At 38.7% G+C, this 22392-nt stretch overlaps 1 protein-coding gene across 1 annotated transcript in view; it reads left to right on the top strand.

The window, feature by feature from the left end:
- The first annotated feature begins 1785 nt into the window (after positions 1–1785).
- The window catches only part of KDR (kinase insert domain receptor), a 58631-nt gene continuing 38024 nt past the window's right edge, over positions 1786–22392 (top strand). Inside the window, exons 1-10 of the mRNA XM_089525244.1 lie at positions 1786–1991; positions 7917–8007; positions 8974–9170; positions 11637–11779; positions 11939–12107; positions 14413–14567; positions 16082–16253; positions 17472–17583; positions 18340–18503; positions 21381–21537. Of these exons, the coding sequence (XP_089381370.1) occupies positions 1913–1991; positions 7917–8007; positions 8974–9170; positions 11637–11779; positions 11939–12107; positions 14413–14567; positions 16082–16253; positions 17472–17583; positions 18340–18503; positions 21381–21537 (1439 nt within the window). The 5' untranslated portion in view covers positions 1786–1912. The remainder of the gene's footprint in view (positions 1992–7916; positions 8008–8973; positions 9171–11636; positions 11780–11938; positions 12108–14412; positions 14568–16081; positions 16254–17471; positions 17584–18339; positions 18504–21380; positions 21538–22392) is intronic.

The raw sequence follows: 22392 nt of genomic DNA, 5'->3' as shown, positions 1-22392 counted from the left end.
CCCCATTCAGAAGAACGGTAGTGTTTGTGTGTGTTATAAAATGAATAAATAAATACATAAATAAATCAACAAATCCCCAGGATTTTAAGGATTTTAATGTCATTAATGTGTGAGTTTTTGTTATCTATGGGCCTGAACATACAGGCCAAAATAAAGCTGCTCTGGGTCACTTTGGAGGTGTGCTGTTTAAATGACACACACATCTTAAGAGGCCAGAAGCTGTGCCAAAGCTGCACTCCAGTCCTTAGGACTGTAGCGTGGCTTTGGCGCGGTTTTTGGCCTCTTAGGACCCATGTGTCATTTAATCAGCATACCTCCAAAGTTACCTGAAGCAGTTTTATTTTGGCCTGTCTGTTCAGTCCCTATATAAGTTTTTTAAAATTAAATTTTATTGATGTCTGAAATGAAACATACAATAACATACATTACATACATCATATACAAACAACCTACACACACAGACACAACAAGAGAAAACACATTGCACATCACATGAATATACATATAATAAAAAAGCAAGCAAACAAAAAGTACTTATGATTAAATATTACAGACTTCCAAGTGACTAATCAAAAGTTTCCTGTGTTTAGAATTTGTTCTTTTATCTATCATCAATCTGTCTAATTCTTATGCAAAGGTAGTATCTATATTTCCATATATATTTTGTATTTCTGTATATACCTAAAGTTTATATCTTTTAAGATTAACTGATACACCTCTTTTTATCTATACTTAACTTAAAGTTTACATCTCTAACTTTTCATTTAACCACCAATATTATTCCAAAATAATTTAAACCTGCACCATTGAATCATCTTTAGCAGAATTTTCCTATATTATAACTTGTCTTATTTTGAATGACCTTCCTGTAATAATTTGTCACATGTTGTATTTATCACTGTCGACCATATATACATTTTTTGGATTGTTTTAAGAGGATAAAGGTCTTGGAGGCACACAACAACAACAACAGCAACAACAACGGGACCAGGAGGAGGCCAGGGAGGTCCTGTTCGGCCTCCCTTCCACAGTCCCCGAGGAAGGCTGGGGTAGATCCTTTCCCACCGAAGCTGATCCCTGAATCCCACCGAGTGCAGAAGCCACTTAAAATTGTCATTTAGTTTATAATGGTTATTATGTTGTATTATGTGCATCTATGGAAGCCGCCTCGATCCGCTCGGAGAAGCGGGGTACAAATAAATTATGAATTAATAAATTCACGTACGTTGAACCCTTTCCTGTATTGTTATGTATTATTTATATGTATTATGCTATTATTTCTTAGATTTTATGCCATGGGCAGGTTTACTCTTATCTGTTTTATTGTTTGTATGTACAGCGCTGTGTAAATCTAAATAAAGCATAATAATAATAAAATTATTATTATTATTATTATTATTATTATTATTATTATTATTATTATTATCATCCACCCATGGAGGAACAAAAGGGAGCATTGCCTTCCTACACAAAATTCCTACCCACTGAATTAAATTTCCCTCCATCTTCCACATGTCCAACATTTGCAGAGAGTCTGCAACTAGTTCACATTTAGCATCACAGCATCAAAGGCTGGAAGGGACCCCAAGGGCCATCTCTTCCAGATCTAGAGCTAAATTTTGGGAGCCCTGAGACTGACAGTCCCCCTCCCCTCTCAGGCTCCTCCCCCAGAAGCGCTGCCGCCATGGATTGGTCCTCCCAGATTTGGGAAACCCCGCCCCAGGAGGGGAGATGCCTGCCTCTGGGAAGCCCTTGCTTGCTTGACACTTTCCCAGCCAGAGCAGCCCAGGCTGTGCCTCTCCAGGGCTGGAAACCTTGGCAGAAGGGATCCAGCTCGCAGGACTAGGAGAAGGAGCCCGATTTCCTGGACTGCTTCCCCTGGACCACTTCTGGGGATCCCTTCCTTGGAGAGATGGAGCTGGCACCCCCAGGAAAGCTCATCCTCCTCCTTGCCCTCTGCTTCCTTGCAGAGCCTGGGACTGTCCACTCCGGTAAGCCAGGCAGCAGCTGCAACAGGGGATGCTTGCATCTCTTTATTCTCCTGGGCTGGGATGATCTGGTGATGAGAGTCTGGGGAGGGCAGGGTTATGTCCTCCTCACCTCAAAGGAGGACAAAATGTAGGGCATTATATATTCTATACATTTTGGGGTGCCTTGGCCTCCTTTGCGGAGGGCAAAGGGCAAATAATGTTTTATCTAGATTGCATTATATAGTCTATACATTCTGTGATGCTTTGTCCTCCTTTGAGGGTTAGGAGGGAATCACATGTAATGTCCTACATTTTGTGGTGCCTTGTAGGACTATATATATTGTTGTCCTACATTTGTGGTGCCTTGTAGGACATTATATATAGATATAGATATTGTCCTACATTTTGTGGTGCCTTGTAGGACATTAAACACACACATACACACATATGTATATATTCCTAACTTTTGTGGTACATTGTAGGACATTATATATATATGTATATAAAAATTATTTAACATTTTGTGGTGCCCTGTAGGACATATATATGTGCGCACACACACACACACACACACACTCCTACATTTTGTGGTGCCTTGTAGGACTCTGTGTGTGTGTGTGCGCACGTAAAATGGCCTACATTTTGTGATGCCTTGTAGGACATTTTAGATATCTGTGTGTGTGTACGCGCGCGTAAAATGTCCTACATTTTGTGGTGCCTTGTCCTCCTTTGTGGTTAGGAGGAAATCATAGATAGATACACACATGCACACACACGCATACTTATGTGCATATATGTGTGAGTGTACACACACACATATATAGGACATTCTAAAATAAAAGCTAAGAACACTCATATAAATTCATGCTTCTGTGTCCTGCTCAAAATGGGAGACGTTTTCGAATGCCTCCTGGAGGGAAGGCTGAAATGGAGGACAGGTCCAGGAAAAGGAGGACCAAGTCTGGTCAGGGAAATCTTAAGTGGCTTCTGCACTCGGTGGGATTCAGGGATCAGCTTTGGTGGGAAGGGATCTACCCCAGCCTTCCTCGGGGACTGTGGAAGGGAGGCCGGACAGGACGCCCTCCCTGGCCTCCTCCTGGTCCTGTTGTTGTTGTTGTTGTGTGCCTCCAAGACACTTTTAACGTCTGGCCACCCAAAGGCGAACTCATCACAGTGTTTTCTTGGCACGTTTCGTCCATCCTCTGAGGCTGAGAGAGTGCGACTTTCCCAAGGTCAACCACTGGGTTTCCATGGCTGAGTAAAGATTGGGACTCTGGTCTCCCAGGGTCCTTGTCTAACACTGAAAGCACTACACCTCTCTGGCTCAGTCTTCTTATACCTGACATGTTTTCCCTACTCAGCAATGATGTGCATGGAAGAAAGATAAATTGTATGATCTAAGATCAAGAGTTCAACTCCTATCAGCTGTGTAGGACCCAGCCTTCTCGACCCAAGGGCTCCCAGGCGTGTTGACTGTACCCTGAGCTTTCTGGGTCTAGTGGGACTTGTTGTTGTTGGTTTGTTGTTGTGTGCTGTCAAGCTGTTACCAACCCTAAGGTGAACCTATCATGGGGTTTCTTCCTGGCGAGTTTCTCCAGAGGGGGCTTGCCATTGCCAACCTCTGAAGCTGAGAGAGTGTAACTTGCCCCAGGTCAGGTTTATATGGCCCAGCCGGGATTCGAACCCCTCCAAAATCATAGTCCAGTGCTCAAACCGCCGAGTTGGAAAAGTCTGGATGACTCTGGTACTTCTTTGTATATGTGAAAACATTAACATGATTTACTTATACACCACTCTTCAGCCACAAAAACTCTCAGATCGGCTATGATGATCTAACTGAATAAATGTAAAATAACCAACAAAGTTCAGAAGTAAAATATATAACAACCAGAACTAAACCTATTAAGACAAATACTGTAAATACCATCCCAGTAAATTTATTGGGCACTTGAACTAGGACTATCATTCCATCATCAAAAAGCTAAAGTAGCATACTTAACTTTCAAGGGGGATTTGTGTGGCACAGCTTCTGTGGCTATAAGTAGCCTAAACACATTGCCTAGAGTAGATCATTTAATCCTAACTAGAGTAGATCAATTAAATCAATGGGGAACTTGTCAAATCAACATTTAATGTAAATTCCATTGATAGAGTAGGCCTATTCCTTAGCAATTGCATTTCAAGTATTATCTGTGCTAATGAGATGGGAGGCATTGTATGGAAATAGCAGACCATGCCTGCTGCCAATGGCCTGAAGGGCTACAAGATTCTTTCAGACTGTTTCTGGCGCTTTATTATGAAAGATGAAGAACCAGTGTTTGTCTATTGACACTGTTCTAATTGTTGTGCAGCTAATAACAAAATATAGTAAGCATTGTGTATGAAAGAGAATAGCTCCTCATTTTGGTGCGCTAACAAGCGTCTGTGTGATGATCTAACCCATGAAAACAAGGACCAAATACATTTCTCTTTGTTCTTGTTTTGTTCTCATCCCAAAGTTTCCCAGTTGCAAACTGCAGAGTAGGGGTGAGAAGAAGTCAGGCCGATGGGGTCAACTTTGTTTTTGTATTACAATCCTGAGGTCCATTAACTGGAGCCTGGTATAAAAGGCACACCCTTGGAGTGAAATATTTCAGAGCCCATGTATTTGTTTGAAGTAGCATAACTGAACAGAATGCACAGGAGGGGTGTGTGTGTGTGTGTGTGAAGTTTTCTTCATGTCCATAGTAAAATTTAGAGGACTGGAAGAGTTGTTCTGTTGCTGCTGTTCTTAAACCTTTAGAAGACACACAAATCCTTTCCTGAGTTTCTGAAATCACCCAGAGATCTACAGTGGATCCAGAGCTACCTTCTGGCTACTATTGTCGTCCTCATTTTTCAAGGAAAGATGACCAGATAAAAAGAACTAGGTTTTTCCAATACTTTTTTTATCTTTTTGTGAAAAGTAAATATCATTTTGAAAATTGTTGTACCTGTTCTTTCTTTTTTATGTTTTGTATTTTTCATTCATTGACTGATTGTCTTTATTTGCCAAGCCTTTAATTCCTTGAATTATATCGATGGTGTCACCTCCACTCACTCCTCTTAGAACTTCAGTGTATTGTTGGTACCTTAAAACCTCCATGTTACTCTGTCTCCCTTCTCCTGGTTTTGAACTTAGAAGAAAAGGAAGTGCCTGTATAAATGTTTGAAAACCCACCTGTCCATTGAAAGGGAGTGAGTGGGTTTAAAAATAAATACAAACACACAGGAAGAATGCAGAAAACAAAAATCTTTATCTACAAATATAAACCCTAAGCCAGACCACCGTGACCCTGTCCCCCATCAACAACACTCCGCATGACCAGTCTCAGGTTTGTTTTTTAAGAGAAACACTCCAACAGCAAGATCTCTTTCCCAAAAGCGTAATATTTGATTCCATCATAACATAGCCCTGCCTCAGAAGAATCAGGTTGTCAGCCAGAGAATCTGTGCCTTTTATTCACTGTGGCCTTGTCGCCAATATTGAAGAGGTGCTCAAGTATTGTAGTGGATGACATAGCCGTTTGATACTTGCAAAAGGATGGAAATTCCAGGAAAACTCATATTGGGAGGAAAACATATCTGTGCTATGATAACTACCGGCCTAAAGGCTTTAAGAGAAAGAAAGGGTCAGATAATTATTTGGATGGGACATTAAGAAAACAGGATGCTGGGTTATATGCACCAATCCCATCTTTGTCTGATGACTTGCCTGAAGCACTCTTCTCCCTCCCATCTTACCTATTTATCTGAGCATATGTCTGCCACTTATACGTTTCTCATGTTGTGCAGTTTGAAATCTGCAATCCTATATATCCTGCTGAGAAATAAGTCCCTCTGTGTTCTGAAGATGCCAGCCACAGATGCTGGTGAAACTTCAGGAAGAAACTCTGCTAGAACATGGCCACATAGCCCGAAAAACCCACAAAAAACTGAGGAAGTGGACTTAGATCTAGGAAAGCTCATTCTGCCAGCTCCTTTCTTGCAGGGAGTCTCAAAGGAGCTACAAGATTACTCTACAAAATTATTATTATTATTGTATCCAAATGCATCTGAGGGAGCAGATTGAAGTAGGGCAGGATTGGATGGCCAATCAGGAGGAGGCGAGAGCAGCGATTGGCTAAGGCTGCTGAGTGTGATGGATTGGATAGATTAGTCTGGGCCTGGCCTCATGCATGGCCTGGCTGGTTGGGGATGTAGCTTAAGTTCTTCTACTTTGGATGGGCAAACAGATGGACAGGACTACAATTCCCATCAGCTTCTTGGAAGATCTGACTGGGACGGGGTCATGGGGACCTAAAGGGGTGAGACTGAATGGGAAGGTATAATTCCCCATAAACGGAAAGGATTACCCAACAGGAAAGTTTAATTCCCCAAAAATTCCCCATAATTTTAATACTCGGAAATTACCCAGAATGGCTTTTTATTACCCAGAAACCAGGGAATTCCCTGGAAATTGGCAACACTGGGCATCACATTCTTTGGTGATTGTCACACTCCATGTTGCTTATTGCTCCTTGCCACAAAGTCAAAAGCTTTCATGAAAATAATAGGGGAGTGAGCTACAGCAAACATGTTATTCCTGCAGAAATGCCCTAAAAATGACATAGAATTTTATTAGGGAAAGGATACTTTATTTCTTCTGTTTTTTAAAAAAACAACAACAACATACGCGCTAAGATAATTCAATTCAATGCACTAGTTTTGAGTTCATTACCATCTGCAATGGAACAGGAAGCCACTGTTTCTATTCAAACCCTAACAGACAGTTTCAAACTTTTAAACTTCTTTGGATACACCTGTTTTGCCCAGGAGTCTTCCTTTTGCTGTATAATAGCAGCTTCCAGGTCATTGATGCACAAAGCTTAAATCATGGTGGGCAATACATGAACATTATGAAAAAACCCAGAAATATTTTTCTACAACTGCTGCATTGCACTTCTTCTACTAAAATCACATTATTATGTTGCTCAGACTTCATTTTCCCGGTGCTTCCTCCTCTGTTTGCCTTCTTTTTGTCTTCTCCTATAGAGCACTCAGTTACCTGTTGTAGTTACTGCCAAGGTTCATGGGCAGTAGCAGTGCAATAGCAATAAATTTGTAGTGCATTGACAGTGTGTTTTGGAGTTTCAGTACAGAGATGAGAAGTTGCCCCATGATTTAAAATAATACAAGGTAGATGTCTAAAATACACATTTTAAAAAAATTCCTTTTAATCTGACATTTTGTTTTCTTGATGTTTAATTTTTAAATGCTTCACAACATTTACTTGGTTTTAGTTATTTTCTTTAACTGTACCCCAACTTGGTTGTTTTGTAAGGGAAAGTATATAAAATATGTATAACATAAAGTGCAGTACAGTATTGCATAAAAATACACTGAAGTATAAAAAAGAGTATAAACCATTCAGAATAATTCTGAGCAAAGGTAAAGAATTTGAAGCATAGGTAGATTATGATTATGTTAAAAAGAGGGCTTTTAAGCAAAAATCAGTTTTTCCTGAGTGAATTAGATCATCATGTAAAGTTAAGTTGACTTTATTTCAGTGACCCATATCCTTTTGTTAGACCTTGAAGTTTGCAATGCAACAAAACAGGAACTCCACCCTAGCATTATGAATTGCAGGACTGAGTTGCTGGCTGACCATCTGCCCATTCTTCCTGTTATGACAGAGCTCACAAACTCTGGCATGATATGTGAAAGGACATGTTTTATCCTTCATAATTTAACCCATAAACTGCACAGCTCCTATAGCAGGGTATCCAACTGTGGCATTCCTCTTTGCATATCTTAACTGAGCATGCATCATGAATGTATACACTCACTTAACTATACAAGAAAGTTATGTGTGATTTGATGTAATCACCTCTCTGTTGAACAGCTATTCTTCAACATGTCGATTGACTTTCCTTTTTTATTTTGCAGACTCCCCTGTTTCACTGGATCCACCATTACTTAGCACTCAAAAACCACTTATTACTATTGCTGAAAATGATACACTACAGATTACTTGCAGGTAAGGAGGAAGCACTGAGATGATAGTAATTCCTTTATTATTCGACTTCCTTGGTTATCATAGGCATACAATAGACAGTTACATAGGAAAAAAGAATGTCAGCCAAGAAAATGTAGAAAATCCCAAAGTGTCAAACTAAGCCAAATGGCTCTTGCCTCAGTTATGTAAAACTGATGTATCTAAAAAATGAAAAAGAAGAAACATAGTGTGATTGTTTTCTTGCAAATATTGGAAGGATGGAAGATTTTAGTGTATGCATGCATGCATATATGTATGCACCTGATGTATTTTATATAAACTTTTATTTATATTTATATCTGCGAGATTATACATGATTATATATGAGACTTGGTATAAATTCATTTGTGTCTTCCTTGAATGCTTTCACAATGGAAAATGTGAAGAATTAAGAAGACAGCTCTTCCTCCCAGGGGTAGCCATAGTTTGTAATGAACCCATATGCAAAATATATTTTGACTCCCCTCCCCAGTTAGTTTTTATATATCAGTACTCAGGTTTGAAGACATGACCACTCTTTTAACTGAGCACTTTTAACTGTGGTTAGATAAATTTAACTGGTTTGGTTTGATGTTTGTATTGACATCAATGAGGAATGTTAAACTGGATTCAGAAACCATGTTTAGAGTGGATTTATTGGGGTGGGTTGGTATGACCTCTGCAAAAGTGAGAAAATATAGTTACAGCTCCTGAGACTACTGTACCACAGGAGCACTGGCTATTCTGAAAGTGAAAGGAGATATCTAGTTCCAATCATTGGGCTGTCATAACTTTGAACATTGAACTAGTTTACTGGAGGTCATATTAATTGTTGGTTTGTGATGGCTCATTCAGATGCACAAGAGACTGATGTGATGGTTTATCAATTAATGAACACTTTCATTACAATGTGAGAATATCCTTAAAGTATTGCTTTTGTATCCTTACACCTCTCTGTTTCCCCTTTAGTGGTGAAAGAGCCTTGGAATGGCTTTGGCCTAACAATCAGACAAGTTTTGAAAATCGTGTGACAGTGACTGACTGTACAGACAATGTCTACTGTAAAATCCTTACACTAACTAAAGTAAAAGGCAATGACACGGGGGCCTACAAGTGCTTTTACCAAGACAACCATACAGTGTCAAGTGTTTATATTTATGTACAAGGTAAGAGTTTACTGCAGTAAAGCTCTTTTCCCGATAATGCATTGGGAAACAAAAGATAAAGACAGCAATCTTATACTATTTTTTCTTCCATTGAAGAAAAGGGAGTTACGGTATTTCTAACTTTGTAACTGAATTATTTTCAGTTATGGTGTAAGATAGTGCTGCAAAGGGCCTATGCATGCCCATTATCTTTTGTGAAAGAAGAAATGTCTTTGCTCATATTGGTACAGACTTTTTGCTTTTGTGGAAGATAGTGGGTATTTGAAGCTTTGCATAGTAAAATGTATTGAGCTCTTTGGTACCTAGCACCAGAAGCTGGAAGAATTGCAGCTGAACAGAATGCCATGGTAGGGAAAAGCTAGATCATGGCTGGAATCAGATCTCTGTTCATTCTGCTGGCCAAAGGAAATCTCATTATTGCTGCAAATAAACCCAAGAGTCAGTTCACACACCTTGCGTTTTGGCAGAGGAAAAAGAAAACATGTATACTACTGTGTGGCCATTCAAGTATCAGTTGCAGTTTCTTATGCTGCACAATGTGAAATATCTTGCAGATTATGTGTATGCTCGGTTTTACTACCAAGAGGCGATATTCATAAGCTATGATGTAGTCCCTGGCAACAGTTCTATGGAATTTGGTTCTGTATGGCACTGTACAAACAGATGATATTAGGCAACACTTTTATTTCTGCATCTCTATTAGTATCAGAGTGATATAAATGTTTGCCTAATACAAAGGGCAACGTTGCAAGGAAAGAAACAGTGGTGTTGGTGAGAATATACAGTTGGCCCTCCACATATGTGGCTTTGACTTTTGTGGCTGTGATTATATATGGTTTTGATTAATACGTTCTCTCTAGGAATCTCTTAAGTCTTGAGATTCCTGTTTTCATTGGTAATTTCCAAGCAGGCGACAAGGGTGCAAATTCTCCAGTTTTGGTGGGTTCAGCTTCAGGCACAAGAAAAGGACTGTGTGCAGATCTCTTGTTTAGTTACCAGAGCAGCTATTTGCTGCAGTTTGGAAGGATTTATTAATTTGTTGCTGCAACTTGCAAAGACTCTGTGTTCTCCATCCCTCCCAGCCAGAGTGGCTTCAAGGTTTGTCCTCCACTTTGCTCTGCATCTGCCTTCTGGCTAGAAGCCAGTAGGCTACTTTAAATATTTCTTATCCTGCCTCTCTAAGTGAGAAGGCATAATCCATGCATTTCACTAATGACCTGGGAACAGTCCCTTTTAACTTTTCATTTCCAAACAGGAGAATATGGTGTGTGTGTGTATGTGAATGAATGATTGGCTGTGAGCAACTCTGGTTGATATTAATGTGTAACACTTAATGACATCACCAGGGGCCAGTCCTACATTTCAGGTTTTGGCCCAGAAACCCATGGCCTTGGACAGCCCTGAACTGGCAACTCCATCAACCACATTGAAACCAGAGTTTGTTGAAATATATTGGGCTTTTACAGAACATCTGTTGTTTCTGCTTTGATCATTCGGAGGAGCGGGATATAAAGAAATGTATTATTATTATTATTATTCAGAGAAAAAAACAAAGTTAGTTTAGACTTGAATTGTTTGTAGGCCCCTTATTAAATATTGGCTTGCTCAAAGCATTTGTATCTGCAGCGATTTATGCGCATTATGAAATATTTGTAAATCTTTGGTAGTATGGGACAGGCAAAACTTTCATAAGTGAGCTGGAATAGTTTGTGTGTGTGTGTATGTGTGTTTGTGTGTATGGTTTTACCCCTCTAATTTATGGAAATTGAGTTAGGATTTATGTTTTGTAGTTTTGATGTGTTATTAGGAAATAAATATTATGATACCATACATATTTTCTTTCCTGATGTTCTTTGATTTGTTGGAGTGCAACTCCCCTAATCCCTTATCATTGGGCATTTTGGCTGAGACTCATGAAAGATGGAGTCTAGCAAGATGAGAAAGACCATCCCTGTTTTAAAAATATTTTTGCTCAAAGCAGCTCACCAACAGCATTTTGTTTTTATCCTTATGAGCCTCCAGTCAGTTTCACTTTCTTCCAAGAAATCCTCCTCTCTTCTTCTGTGTGTCACCTGTTGTCATCAAATTGCCTGTCAGTTTATGAAACTCCATAAATTTCATAGGGTTTTATTAGGCAAGGAATACTCAGGCATGATTTTGCCAATTCCTTTCTCTGATAGCCTATAGAACCTAGAATTTGTTCATGGTTTCCCATCCAAACAGGCTGACCCTGCTTAGCTTCCAAGATCAGATGGGATCTAGTGCCTTTAGGGTATTTAGGTCCTTTCCTAAGTGCCACATTATTGCACCAGTGTATTGTCCCATTGGGTTTCAACCTATTACAAGTTCCATGGAAGGATTCTAACCTATCATAATCAAATGGCTCATTTGCATTCCTATTTGTCTTCTGGTGTTTTTTTTAAAGGAGGTTCTTGCAAACTAGTGGTGTTTATTTAAATCTTGCAGATTTTACAGACCTTCCAGATTATCGATCTCCATTTGTGACATCAGCTAGTGAACAACTGGGTGCTATCTACATAACTGGAAACAAAACTGTGGTGATACCCTGCCTCGGGTCCACATCAAATCTGAATGTTTCACTCTATACGGTAAGACAAAGCAGAATGTTATTTGGTAGTGTTTCAGCTGTACTTATTATTGCATTGACATAATATATTTTCTACATTGGGGGGAGGAGGGCGTCCCTTCATAGCTTCTTTTAAAAAAGATTGAGAACATTACCAATGGTTATTGTGATATTCTTGTAGAAGTATCCAGACAAAGTGTTTGTGCCTGATGGTAAAGCGATAACCTGGGATAGTCAGAAAGGTTTCACCATTCCCACCAGCTTGGTCAGCGATGTTGGCATCGTCTACTGCAAAGCTAAGATTGATGGTGAAAGTTACCAATCTCGGATGTATATTGTGGTGATTTTAGGTAAGATATATATTACTATCTTTGAGCGTTTTCCTTCTTGTTGCAGTTTTGTTTAACATAATGGAAGGAAGGGCATTGCAACTGTATGGATCGTATAGGTCTAGATGGTTTTGAGAAGCAATGTGTTCCCATCTTTATTCAAATACTATTTCTTTTACTTTTCCATTTAAAGCATTTTGATATTAATGCAGCTTATCCTCACATTATGTACTTGTTTGGTGATGATGGGATACGATCCTTCTTGCACTTGAGGGTGACATACAACAAAATCCAAAATCCACAAGGCATAAAATCCATTATGCATGCTTAAATGCTTGTAATAAAATTTATTATTATTATTATTATTATTATTATTATTAAAGTTTCTTTATATAGCGCTGTAAGTTTTACACAGTGATTTACACAGTCATCCAACAATACACACATAAAAACCTGCATGTGGCATTCAATCTAAAATCAAAAAGCAACAAAATTATAAAATAACAACTTAACATTAAAATAATTCTAAAACAGTGGGCTATAAAAACAATATACACTAATACATACAGTGTGCCCGCGACATATGTGGGTGCGCCATACACAGCTTTCAGCATACGCTGGAAGCTGTGCCGCAAAGACTTCTCCTGCACCCTGGAAGAAGCAATGGGGTGCGCTGGGTGCGTGCCATGGGAACGAGCTAAGTTTATGCGCTTTTTTCCTTATGCAGCGGGGTCTGGAACGGATCCCCTGCATAAGGGAAGGGCCAACTGTACTTATCTGTCAAAATCAAGCTGTAAGCTGAAAAGCTTTAGTTCTGACATAAACTTAACTAAGGAAGTGATAGTCCACAAATGTTTGGGAAGAAGATTTCAACTCTATTAGCGAGAGAAAAGTGACTTTTGAGCTCGATCTGCCCCTATCCTGTGCAAAGCTAGCCTCTCCTTTCTTAGGCAGAGAAAGGGTGGCATACTCTGCTACATGAGGCAGTTACCTCATTCTGCCTGTTGTAAGGCCAGCCCAATGTTGATGCCTTCCAGCTGCAAAGCAAGTAAGGTGGTGGCAATTTCAGTCCAAGGGACAATAGGTGTGAAAAGGATGTTGAACACTTCTCCTGAATCCACATCCTCCAGCTGCTTTGCTTGTGACTGGGCTTCAAGAAAGGTAGCCATCCAGTCAGGAAAAAAAAACACATAGGAAAACAAGTGAAAGAGAAGGGGAAAAAGCAGGCATCTGAAGAACCCACTCTCATGTCATACTTCTTCACATAAAATCTCACTACCTTGCAGCTGTGTGGCAGACCAATATTCCAACATACAGATTTTCAGCCTTGGAAAAGTTCTTTTTTGGATTATAACTCTCATAATCATCATAAACCAAAAGCCATGCTGGCTGACAAATTCTAGGAGTTATATAGTACAAAAATGAAGAAAGAAAGAACTCAGACATTGCAAGAGTTGATGTTCTTAAAGCACAATTGTAGAGAGTTTTGAAAGCAAAACTACAGCTCAGGTCTAGGATCCTATGCATCAGCTGACATCTCTGTTCCTCCAAGTCATCCCAGATAGAGAGCTCATTCTGAGAGCTCATTCTGGCTCTAGATGGTTCTCCTGTTATTTTCAGTTTTTCAACCCTGAAGAAAAGGCTTTGTGATGTGAACAAATTAAGATATGCTAAATTAGACCTCGGGGAGATTGTATACATTGATAAAGTTTCTTCTAGCACTTACATCTGTCTCTGACATGAATGTTCTTAAAAGACTGTGTTCTCAAAAGCATACTTAGAATCTCTTTTTAAAATGTTTATGAATCAGTCTATCAGATTCCCAAGCCTGTATGATTGCAAAGATGGGCCTGGAGAATACTTTGCCAAGCTCTAGGTAATCTCTACTGATATCTGTGAAACTAGAGAGGTGGCTGGAAATGTTTTTAATTGAGCAGGTTCCAGTGGAGGGCTCTTCAGCACCCTGTAGCTTCTTATCTCATTTATACAACTAGCTGAAGTAGCTTATGCAAATATAATTCTAAATAACACTGTTAACTTGAGTGAAAAGTTTGATTTTTCAGCTTTTCTTCTTGCTTGACAGATCCACTTCAAATCACTCATTTGTCAGACACTTCACTATTGTGATTATCATTTTTGCTTCATTCCATCCTTTCCAATCCAACACTTTCCAGATATGATGAACTGCAACTCGTATCAATGTAACACACCCAGTGGATGTGTAAGGTGGGGATAATGGGAGTTGCAGTTCAACCCAATGGATGGTCTGCTTTAGTCTGTGTTGTCTCTGTATAAATTGTGCATTTTTTTATTTATCTTCACCTAGGATATAAAATCCATGATCTTGCAATGAGCCCGTCGCACAATGTAGAGCTGGCAGCAGGAGAGAAATTGGCTCTCAATTGTACTGTAAGGACCGAGCTGAATGTGGGGATTGTGTTTGAATGGGACTACCCATCGAAGAAGGCATCAGCAAGCAAGGTAGCCTTCCTTTTTAAAGAAAGACCTTTTGGACTGAAGCCCAGGGATTTTTAATTTTAATGTCTGGCAATGGATAGATAAGAATTAAACATTTTGGATGAGTATCATCAGATTTGAGTAGACAAGTGTGTGGTGGTGGTGATGGTGATGAGCACCAACCATTGTAACTCTATGCTGCTCGAAACTTCTGGCTCTTGCCACATGGCAATGGAGAGAGAAATAAAATACCTGCACTGCCTTTGATGTTGTTGTGTGTTTTTATGTCGTTTTTGACATGAAGATCCAAAAGCAAACCTATCACGGAATGGGGCTGAGAGTGTGTAATTGACTCAAGATAACCCAGTGGGTTTCCATGGCTGAGTGGGGAATCATATCTTGATTTCCAGTTGTAGTCCAATGATCAAACCACTACACCATGTTGGCTGTTTGTACCTTAGTTACTACCATGCAAAAATGGAGATGCCGATTAGCTTAAATTACTCCCTGACATCAGCAGTATGTGCCTATGGGACCAGGCTAGGAACAACTAAGCCTGGAAAAATTTCTCATTTGGACTATTTCTCCCATGCCTTCCCAAGACAGTATAGCTGGTGGATTCTGGGGATAATCCAAAAAATGACTTCCCTCCCAGGTTCTTGACTAGACTGTCAGAAACAGCCTCTGACATATCACATGTTGCTTCATGACCCATGTCTGCCTCTGGATCAAGAAATATTCCTTTTCCAGTGGTAGCCAGCAGTTCCTGTGAGTGACTGGATCCATGATGCACAATTGGAAACTAGCTAAAGAAAAGAAAAAAAGGCTGTAAGAGTGAAAGTGACTAGCATTTCAATAATTAATCCATGTATTCTGAGTGGTTCATAAGATCTCTACTGTGTCCCATTAGACAGTGGAGGTGCTTGGGAGGAGGATATCTTATAAATTCTGTTAAGCTGCAGCCTTCTAAACTAAGACACCTTGTTTACATATATGTACATCCAAGATTTTAAATGAGAACAGGTTTCATGTTATTTTGGAGTTGTGCAGGTAAATTGATTATTCTGCAGGTATAACTTTTAGTGTCTCTGCTGCACTGATCAGTTTTTTTTCCTATTCAGTTGTCTTGTAAATATGACCCACAGAACGTTACAAGTGCAGAAAAATTGTTAATATTCCTTGACATGCTTTCTCATATGATATCTTTCATGCCAATTGTGAATCAGATTTACAACAGTTTCTATTCTTTCTCTCCTGTTAATAATGTTTATTGTGACTTAAAATCATTTTATACTGTTTAAAATAATAGGTGTTTTAATAAAGCTAGCTGAATTGTTTTTAAACTTTTCTGTCTTTCGGAATTTGGTTGTACCGTATTTTAACCTTATTGTAATTAAGTGAGAGGATATTTCAGGCTGGTATTTGGATGAGCCTTGTCCTCTGTCCTCTTTAATCAACTTAGCAAAAAATCCATATATGTGGGGGCAGCGAATCTGAAAGGGTGAGATTGGAATGAATTGTTTTTAATTCTGTTACAGAAAAAGCATGTTACAATCAGGGATGGAGTGACATTGCCTAGTAAAGAAGTGAAGAAGTTTGTCAGCACTCTCATCATAGACCATGTGAACTTAAATGATAGAGGTCAATACAGGTGCACAGCCTCCAGCAGTCAAATGACTAAGAAAAATAGTATCAATGTTATAATTTATGGTAAGGCACATTTCAGGATTTCCTTCTGTTTGACACCTGTGACAAGACAGCAAATCAAAATGGTTATCAGACTGAAGCACAAAGGTTTCTTCAGTTTCTTTTTAAATCATTATTTATAAAATAAATATACACTTTCTCATTTTCAAGGGCAGTGCTTTGTAACTGAGGGGGAAATGAGCTAGGAACAACATAGCATGCAGTTTATAACTCAATTACATCTGATTAGACTTGTAGAAAATTGTACTATACGTGGCTGCCATTACTGCCAGCACTTTCACATCTCCTTGCTTGTTTAAATTTGTTTCTTAGGATATACTGTTGCCCCTCTGTATCCCCAGATTCTTTAACCACAGATTCAACCATCCATGGCTTGAAAATAGTCAAGCAAACCTTGATCCAATTCAAAAATATAAATTCAAAGAAGCAAACATGTTACATTGTATTTAATGGGACTTGAGCATCCATAGATTTTGGTATCTATGGGAGTGGCAGTGGTGCTCGTGGTTCCTGGAACTAAACCCCATCGAATACCAAGAGCCCACTGTTCTTTAAAAGTTCCTGTATTGCTCCCCTATATCATATACTGTATGGCATTGTCATCCATTTGTGACTGCTTTTGGTTCAGAGTAAAGCATGGCCATATACAGGTTGAGTTTTCCTTATCCAAAATTCCAAAATCTGAAATATTCCAAAATCCAAAACTGATTTCCCTTCTATCGGCTTTCTTCACTGTCCAGTTCTCACATCCATACATGGTGATGGAGAATACAATGGCTTAAACTATCCTCACTTAGGATCTCTTTAGGATCAGTTCTTTCATAGCTGCCCTTTCCAATCCTAGTCATCTTCTAACTTCTTCTCTGCAGTCACTATTCTAGTCAATATTTGAGATGGGACTAAAGTATAACATGAAATTCATTTATATTTCACATACACCTGAATTGGTAAGAGTTCCCGTTCCTTGGATCAAAGATATCTTATTCTGTTCATATATATAAATACAGGTATTCCAAAATCCCCCCTCCCCAAAATCTGAAATCCAAATTACATCTGTATCCAATCCTTTTGGATAAGGGAGACTCAATCTGAAGTCACTGTTGTTTTTTGGTGAGATGCCGTTTGCTTGTGTTTATAACCAATAAGAAAGCATGTCTTTCTGCAAAGAGTACGAAAAATTAAATTGTCTCAAATGCTTGTTGTCTTTCAAAATCCTTTCAGAAAAGCCTTTCTTATCTTTTGGAAGAATGCCATCTTTGGTGGAGACAAAAGTGAGTGAACCAGCTAAAATTCCTGTGATTTTCAGAGGTTATCCATCTCCAGATGCAAAATGGTATGAATCAGAAAAATATCTTCCTCTTAAAAATGACTTTAATTCTCTCTTTTGACAATGTCTCCCTAGTCTCACCATATTATTTATTTTATAATTAAAACCAATAAGGTAGCATACAATAAATGGAAAACAAACAAACAACATCAGCAGCATTAAAAACAAAGTCATCATTAAAAACTGGATTTTCACTGTCAGTCACTGTAATATTTAGTAAGTATAAATATAGTCCTGGTGTTGCTTTTAATAACAGGACTATATTTCTACTTCCTAAGTATTACAGTGACTGACAGAGTGGAAATATTTAAACCAAAATGATCTGGAATTTGTCTTCTCCAGCTGCTTTGATAAAAGGAGAAGCTGAGATGTTTCAAGTTTTTAATATTTCAATTATGCTGGTCACCATAATAAGCATATGATTTTACTGACTAAGAGCTTGTTTTAAGGATCTAGAATAATTTGTTTGAAGTGCTGTTTCATTCATTAAAAGTTCTCTCTGTCTCTCTGTGTCTGTCTCTCTCTCAATCTCTTTCCCCTCAAGACAGATGAAAATCCGCATTTCACTATCTGGGCATTGTTTATTTTTCCAAACATAACCTGCCTTACAGGAATGTTACGTAGATAATGGATATCACATATTTTTTCTTCGTCTTGAGCTTCTCAGTAGAATGATTGGATACAGGTGTGACCCTATATCTATGTTGTATGAATACCTTATCATTCAACAAAGCATCAACTGTTGTTGGGTTTTTTTTCCAGGTATAAAAATGGAAAACCCATAGTTACAAGTCGTAGCATTAAACTTGGTTACTCCTTGACAATTATTGAAACAAATGAAAGAGATGCTGGGAATTATACTGTCGTGATGACCAATCCCATAAGCAAAGAGCAGAAAAGGCATACATTCCATCTGGTTGTGAACGGTAAAATCTTATTTCCAAAATCCTTGGTTTTGACAAGAGTAAAATTTTGCTTCCATTGCAGATGATAAACTGTGCAGAAAAGTGACATTTCATTCTTTATTTACATTCAACAGTGTCATCAATAATGTAAAGGAGGCTTCTCTAAGAGTCACAAGTTGATGCTTAGCATGGTGTGAGTAGAGACTATAGTTCAGTGGCAGAACCAAAGCATTGAATGTTGCCGTAATATTTTGTTGGTTATGGTTATAGTTCCAAGACCACCCAATAATTAGTTGTTATTATACTTTCATCATAAAACTCTTAAATATGGTTGTATATAGTTCTTAAAATTTTTACATTTTAAAATCTGTTTTTAATTTATTAATTTATTGCTGTTGCATATGTTTTTAGCTTAATTATTCTATTGTTTTAAACTGTTTAACCTGTTTTGTACTTTGCCCTGAGATCTTTGATATAGGACAGAGGATGATGATGATGATGATGATGATGCTATTTTTCTTTGTTTCACCACATCTCTGTTTTCATAATCTCAGGCATAAAATAAAAACAGTAGGCTTATCAAGCCCAGTGTGGGCCATCATTCAATGTACTTACTTTGCCTGAGTCTATTATCCTTTTCTTCAGTTTATTATTATTATTTTTTAAAAAGACTTCTGGTTAAGCAGTTGTTTTATGAAAACATTATTGTTTTCAGTTTACCCAGCATGTGTATTTGTCTTTATGTCCTGCTTTTTTCCTGTCCTCAGTGTGCTCTTTTACTCCTGTCTACCATGAACCCTTCCCTGTTGTCCGTATGTGCCTCACCCATCCTTCCTGATCTTCCGTCACTGTCCTGTCCAGCTTCACCCTACAAGTCCAGCTTCACCCTTTCTCCTCCACTTTGTTGTTGAGGAAAGTATTGGATGTTGCTACTGCTATAAAAATAGCCACGGGGGGGGGGGGGGGGGACAACAGTCTCCCTTCAATAATTTGGAAGGGCAGGGAGGGTAGCTTCATGGGCAAGGAAAGATATTAACTATATGGTGGAGAGATTGGAAATGTCTATTGTAGGGAGTGTCCTTCAGGAATTCCTCTCCTGGGTCACTTGTTTCTTCAGGATCTTCTATACAGCCTTGTGCTCTCCAGTCTCTGACTGGTGAGAAACATTGGAATTATCTCCCTTGACAATCATTGTTTGATGTCTAGTGATAGACAGACAGACAGACAGTCTGTAACTCCCCCCATCTTCCTTCCCTTTTTGGATTTCAACCCCCTTTGAGAATCCGATGGATCCCCAGCCTGGAGAAAAGCACTTTGACACAATTTTCAAGGTAGCAGGAAGGAAGTTGGATTTTAAAAAAACGTTCCGTGTTTTTTTGCTTCTGGGGTTTCTGAACCACAGATTTAGACCCTCTGATCTAAAGTGTGTGGCTACTGTCGGTGCCTTATCGCATTAAAAACAAACCCGGCAGACAAATGGAGAGAAGCATGTTTATTTTTCTGTCTCAGCAAGACTTTGAAGCATTTTCATTCTCTTTCAGTCATAAAAAGCATGGGAGAGGGTTGTAAAAAATGTCCTTTTTGCAAAACAGATTTTTTTCAGCCAGGCAAAAGGAACACTTTTCGACACTTTTACACTTCTTCAGTCATGCAACTTGTCCCCTGATGTTCAGTTATGTCAGCTGAGTAGAGTTCAGAATCTGGTATATCCATAGCAGCTGCCCACACTGGCTGGAGGCTTCTGAGAGCTGTAGTCTAAAAAAGTTATTTTTCCAGCAATTTCTCCACAATATAGGTTTTTTTTGACATCGTACATTAATTACTATTTCAACGTAACTAGGTCTATGGATTTTTAATAAAATGCTACCCTACAATTGCATAGAAAAGGCTTGGAAACTGAACCTTTATGTATTCCAAACTAAACAACCTCATCTCCTCTTAGTTCCAAAATTTAGAAGTGGGGCCTAGACCTTTTTTAATGGAACCATCCCTGCATGAAAGGGAAGTAAGGACACGCCTGGGGAAAGTCCCAAAGCATGCAGAATTGCAAAACATCTTTAGGAAAAACCTGTGGTGGGGGAAACAGCTGAAAGAGGACTCAGCATTTATTTTATTTTATTTTATTTTATTGCTTGATGGTCATCAAATGCTGATGAACTATTGAAGAGTTATTCAGACATTGGGGTTTTTTTTAGTGCGAATATCAGAATAATCTCATTCATACATTCCAGTTTTGTTGTTCACTATTTTTTTTAAATCAGAACCATATCTATGCATATCTGTGAGTTCTGTTGCTCAACACATGTCAGCACTCAAATAAAAATCAAGTTGATGATGCAGCTGTTATTATTACTATTATTATCATCATCATTATTATTATAGTTTATTTCTAAAGTGCTGTAAATGTACACACAAATGATCAAATCAATAAAAGTAAAAACACGTTCAAGGCATACAGAGGTTTATCCCAGTTTATCCAGGGTCTATTCACATAAGTTATTCACACAACCAGCAATGATCTTTTAGGAAAACTCAGAGGAAAACTTGTGGTTGATTAGCGTTGGTTAAGTGTGTGTGTTTTTTTCAGCCCCTCTTCTCTAAACTTACTCAGATGCATTTAAAATGCATCTGAACAACAAAGATTCAGACCACATTCTGCTGGGATTATTTTAACCGACTAAATAACCCCTGAGCAAACCACTTGCCACTCCAGGAAACTAAGTGGAACGCAGAATGGAATGGGCTATCACAAAGGAAGGCATGGCTGACTGAACTCTGAAAAGGAGGACACCACACTGCACGTTTTGTTGCAAATCCCGTTTGTCTGGACAAAATGTACTTTAATTATAGGGCTCCATTAATAAAGTAATTCCTGTTATCTCTTTTTCCTTCCTGTAGTTCCACCTCAGATTGGAGAGAATGCTCTTTTGGCTCCTGTCGATTCTTATAAGTATGGCTCTACTGAAATCCTAACATGTACAATATATGCTATTCCAGCAGTGGCCAAGATTCAGTGGTATTGGCAGTTTGAGGAAGAATGTACTTTCAACCCTCAGTAAGTACAATATGAGTTATACCCATTATTAGACATTAACAACAAGGATCTGGGACCATGGTATGATCCTGGCTTGTTCCCATTAATTACAATTTAAAACCAGCAACACTGCTCCTATTTTAAATATCGCAGGGATCTGTCATTTATATTGTATGCTTGTTTTTAATGGGGGTGACAACGTCCAATATTGTCTTCACTGGCACAAAAAAAGAGGGAGAAGTGAGTGAGATTAAATCTCACTATCTCTTTCACATAGCAGGAAATCATGCTTTTCTGTTATGTCTGAATTGGACTATAGGTTAACTATCTACATAATTATACAGAGTAAAACAGGGGACCTAGAATTGGTAGTACATGTGCTGGTAACCTCTCGACTAGACTTCTGTAATGCACTCTACATGGGGCTACCCTTGTACCTAGTTCTGAAAGTTCAATTAGTTCAAAATATGGCAGCCAGATTGGTCACTGGAAAATCTAGAGGTGACCACATAACACCAATCCTAAAATCCCTTCACTGGCTGCCTATCAGTTTCCAGGCACAGTGGACCCTTGTTATATGCTGGGGTTTGGTTCCAAGATCCCCTGTGGATAACAAAATGTGTGGATGCTCAAGTCCCATTAAATATAATGACATAACAAAATGGTGTCCCGTATAAAAAATGGAAAATCAAGGTTTGATATTTGAAATTTATACTTTTTTTTAACATTTTCAAACCGTGAATGTTTGAATCAGTGTATAAAAAATCTGTGTATAAGAAGGGCTGACTGTAATAACCTTTAAAGCCCTAAATGGCTTGGGTCCATCTTACTTGTGGGAATGCCTCCTTCCACACACTCCACTCTGCACACTCAAGT

The sequence above is a fragment of the Sceloporus occidentalis genome, unplaced genomic scaffold (assembly GCF_023333645.1).
Source record: "Sceloporus occidentalis isolate IW3139 unplaced genomic scaffold, rSceOcc1.0.p SCAF_5, whole genome shotgun sequence".
NCBI classification, from domain to species: Eukaryota; Metazoa; Chordata; class Lepidosauria; order Squamata; family Phrynosomatidae; genus Sceloporus; species Sceloporus occidentalis.
Note: the sequence above shows the minus strand (reverse complement) of the source record. Positions and strands in the feature narration are given on the sequence as shown.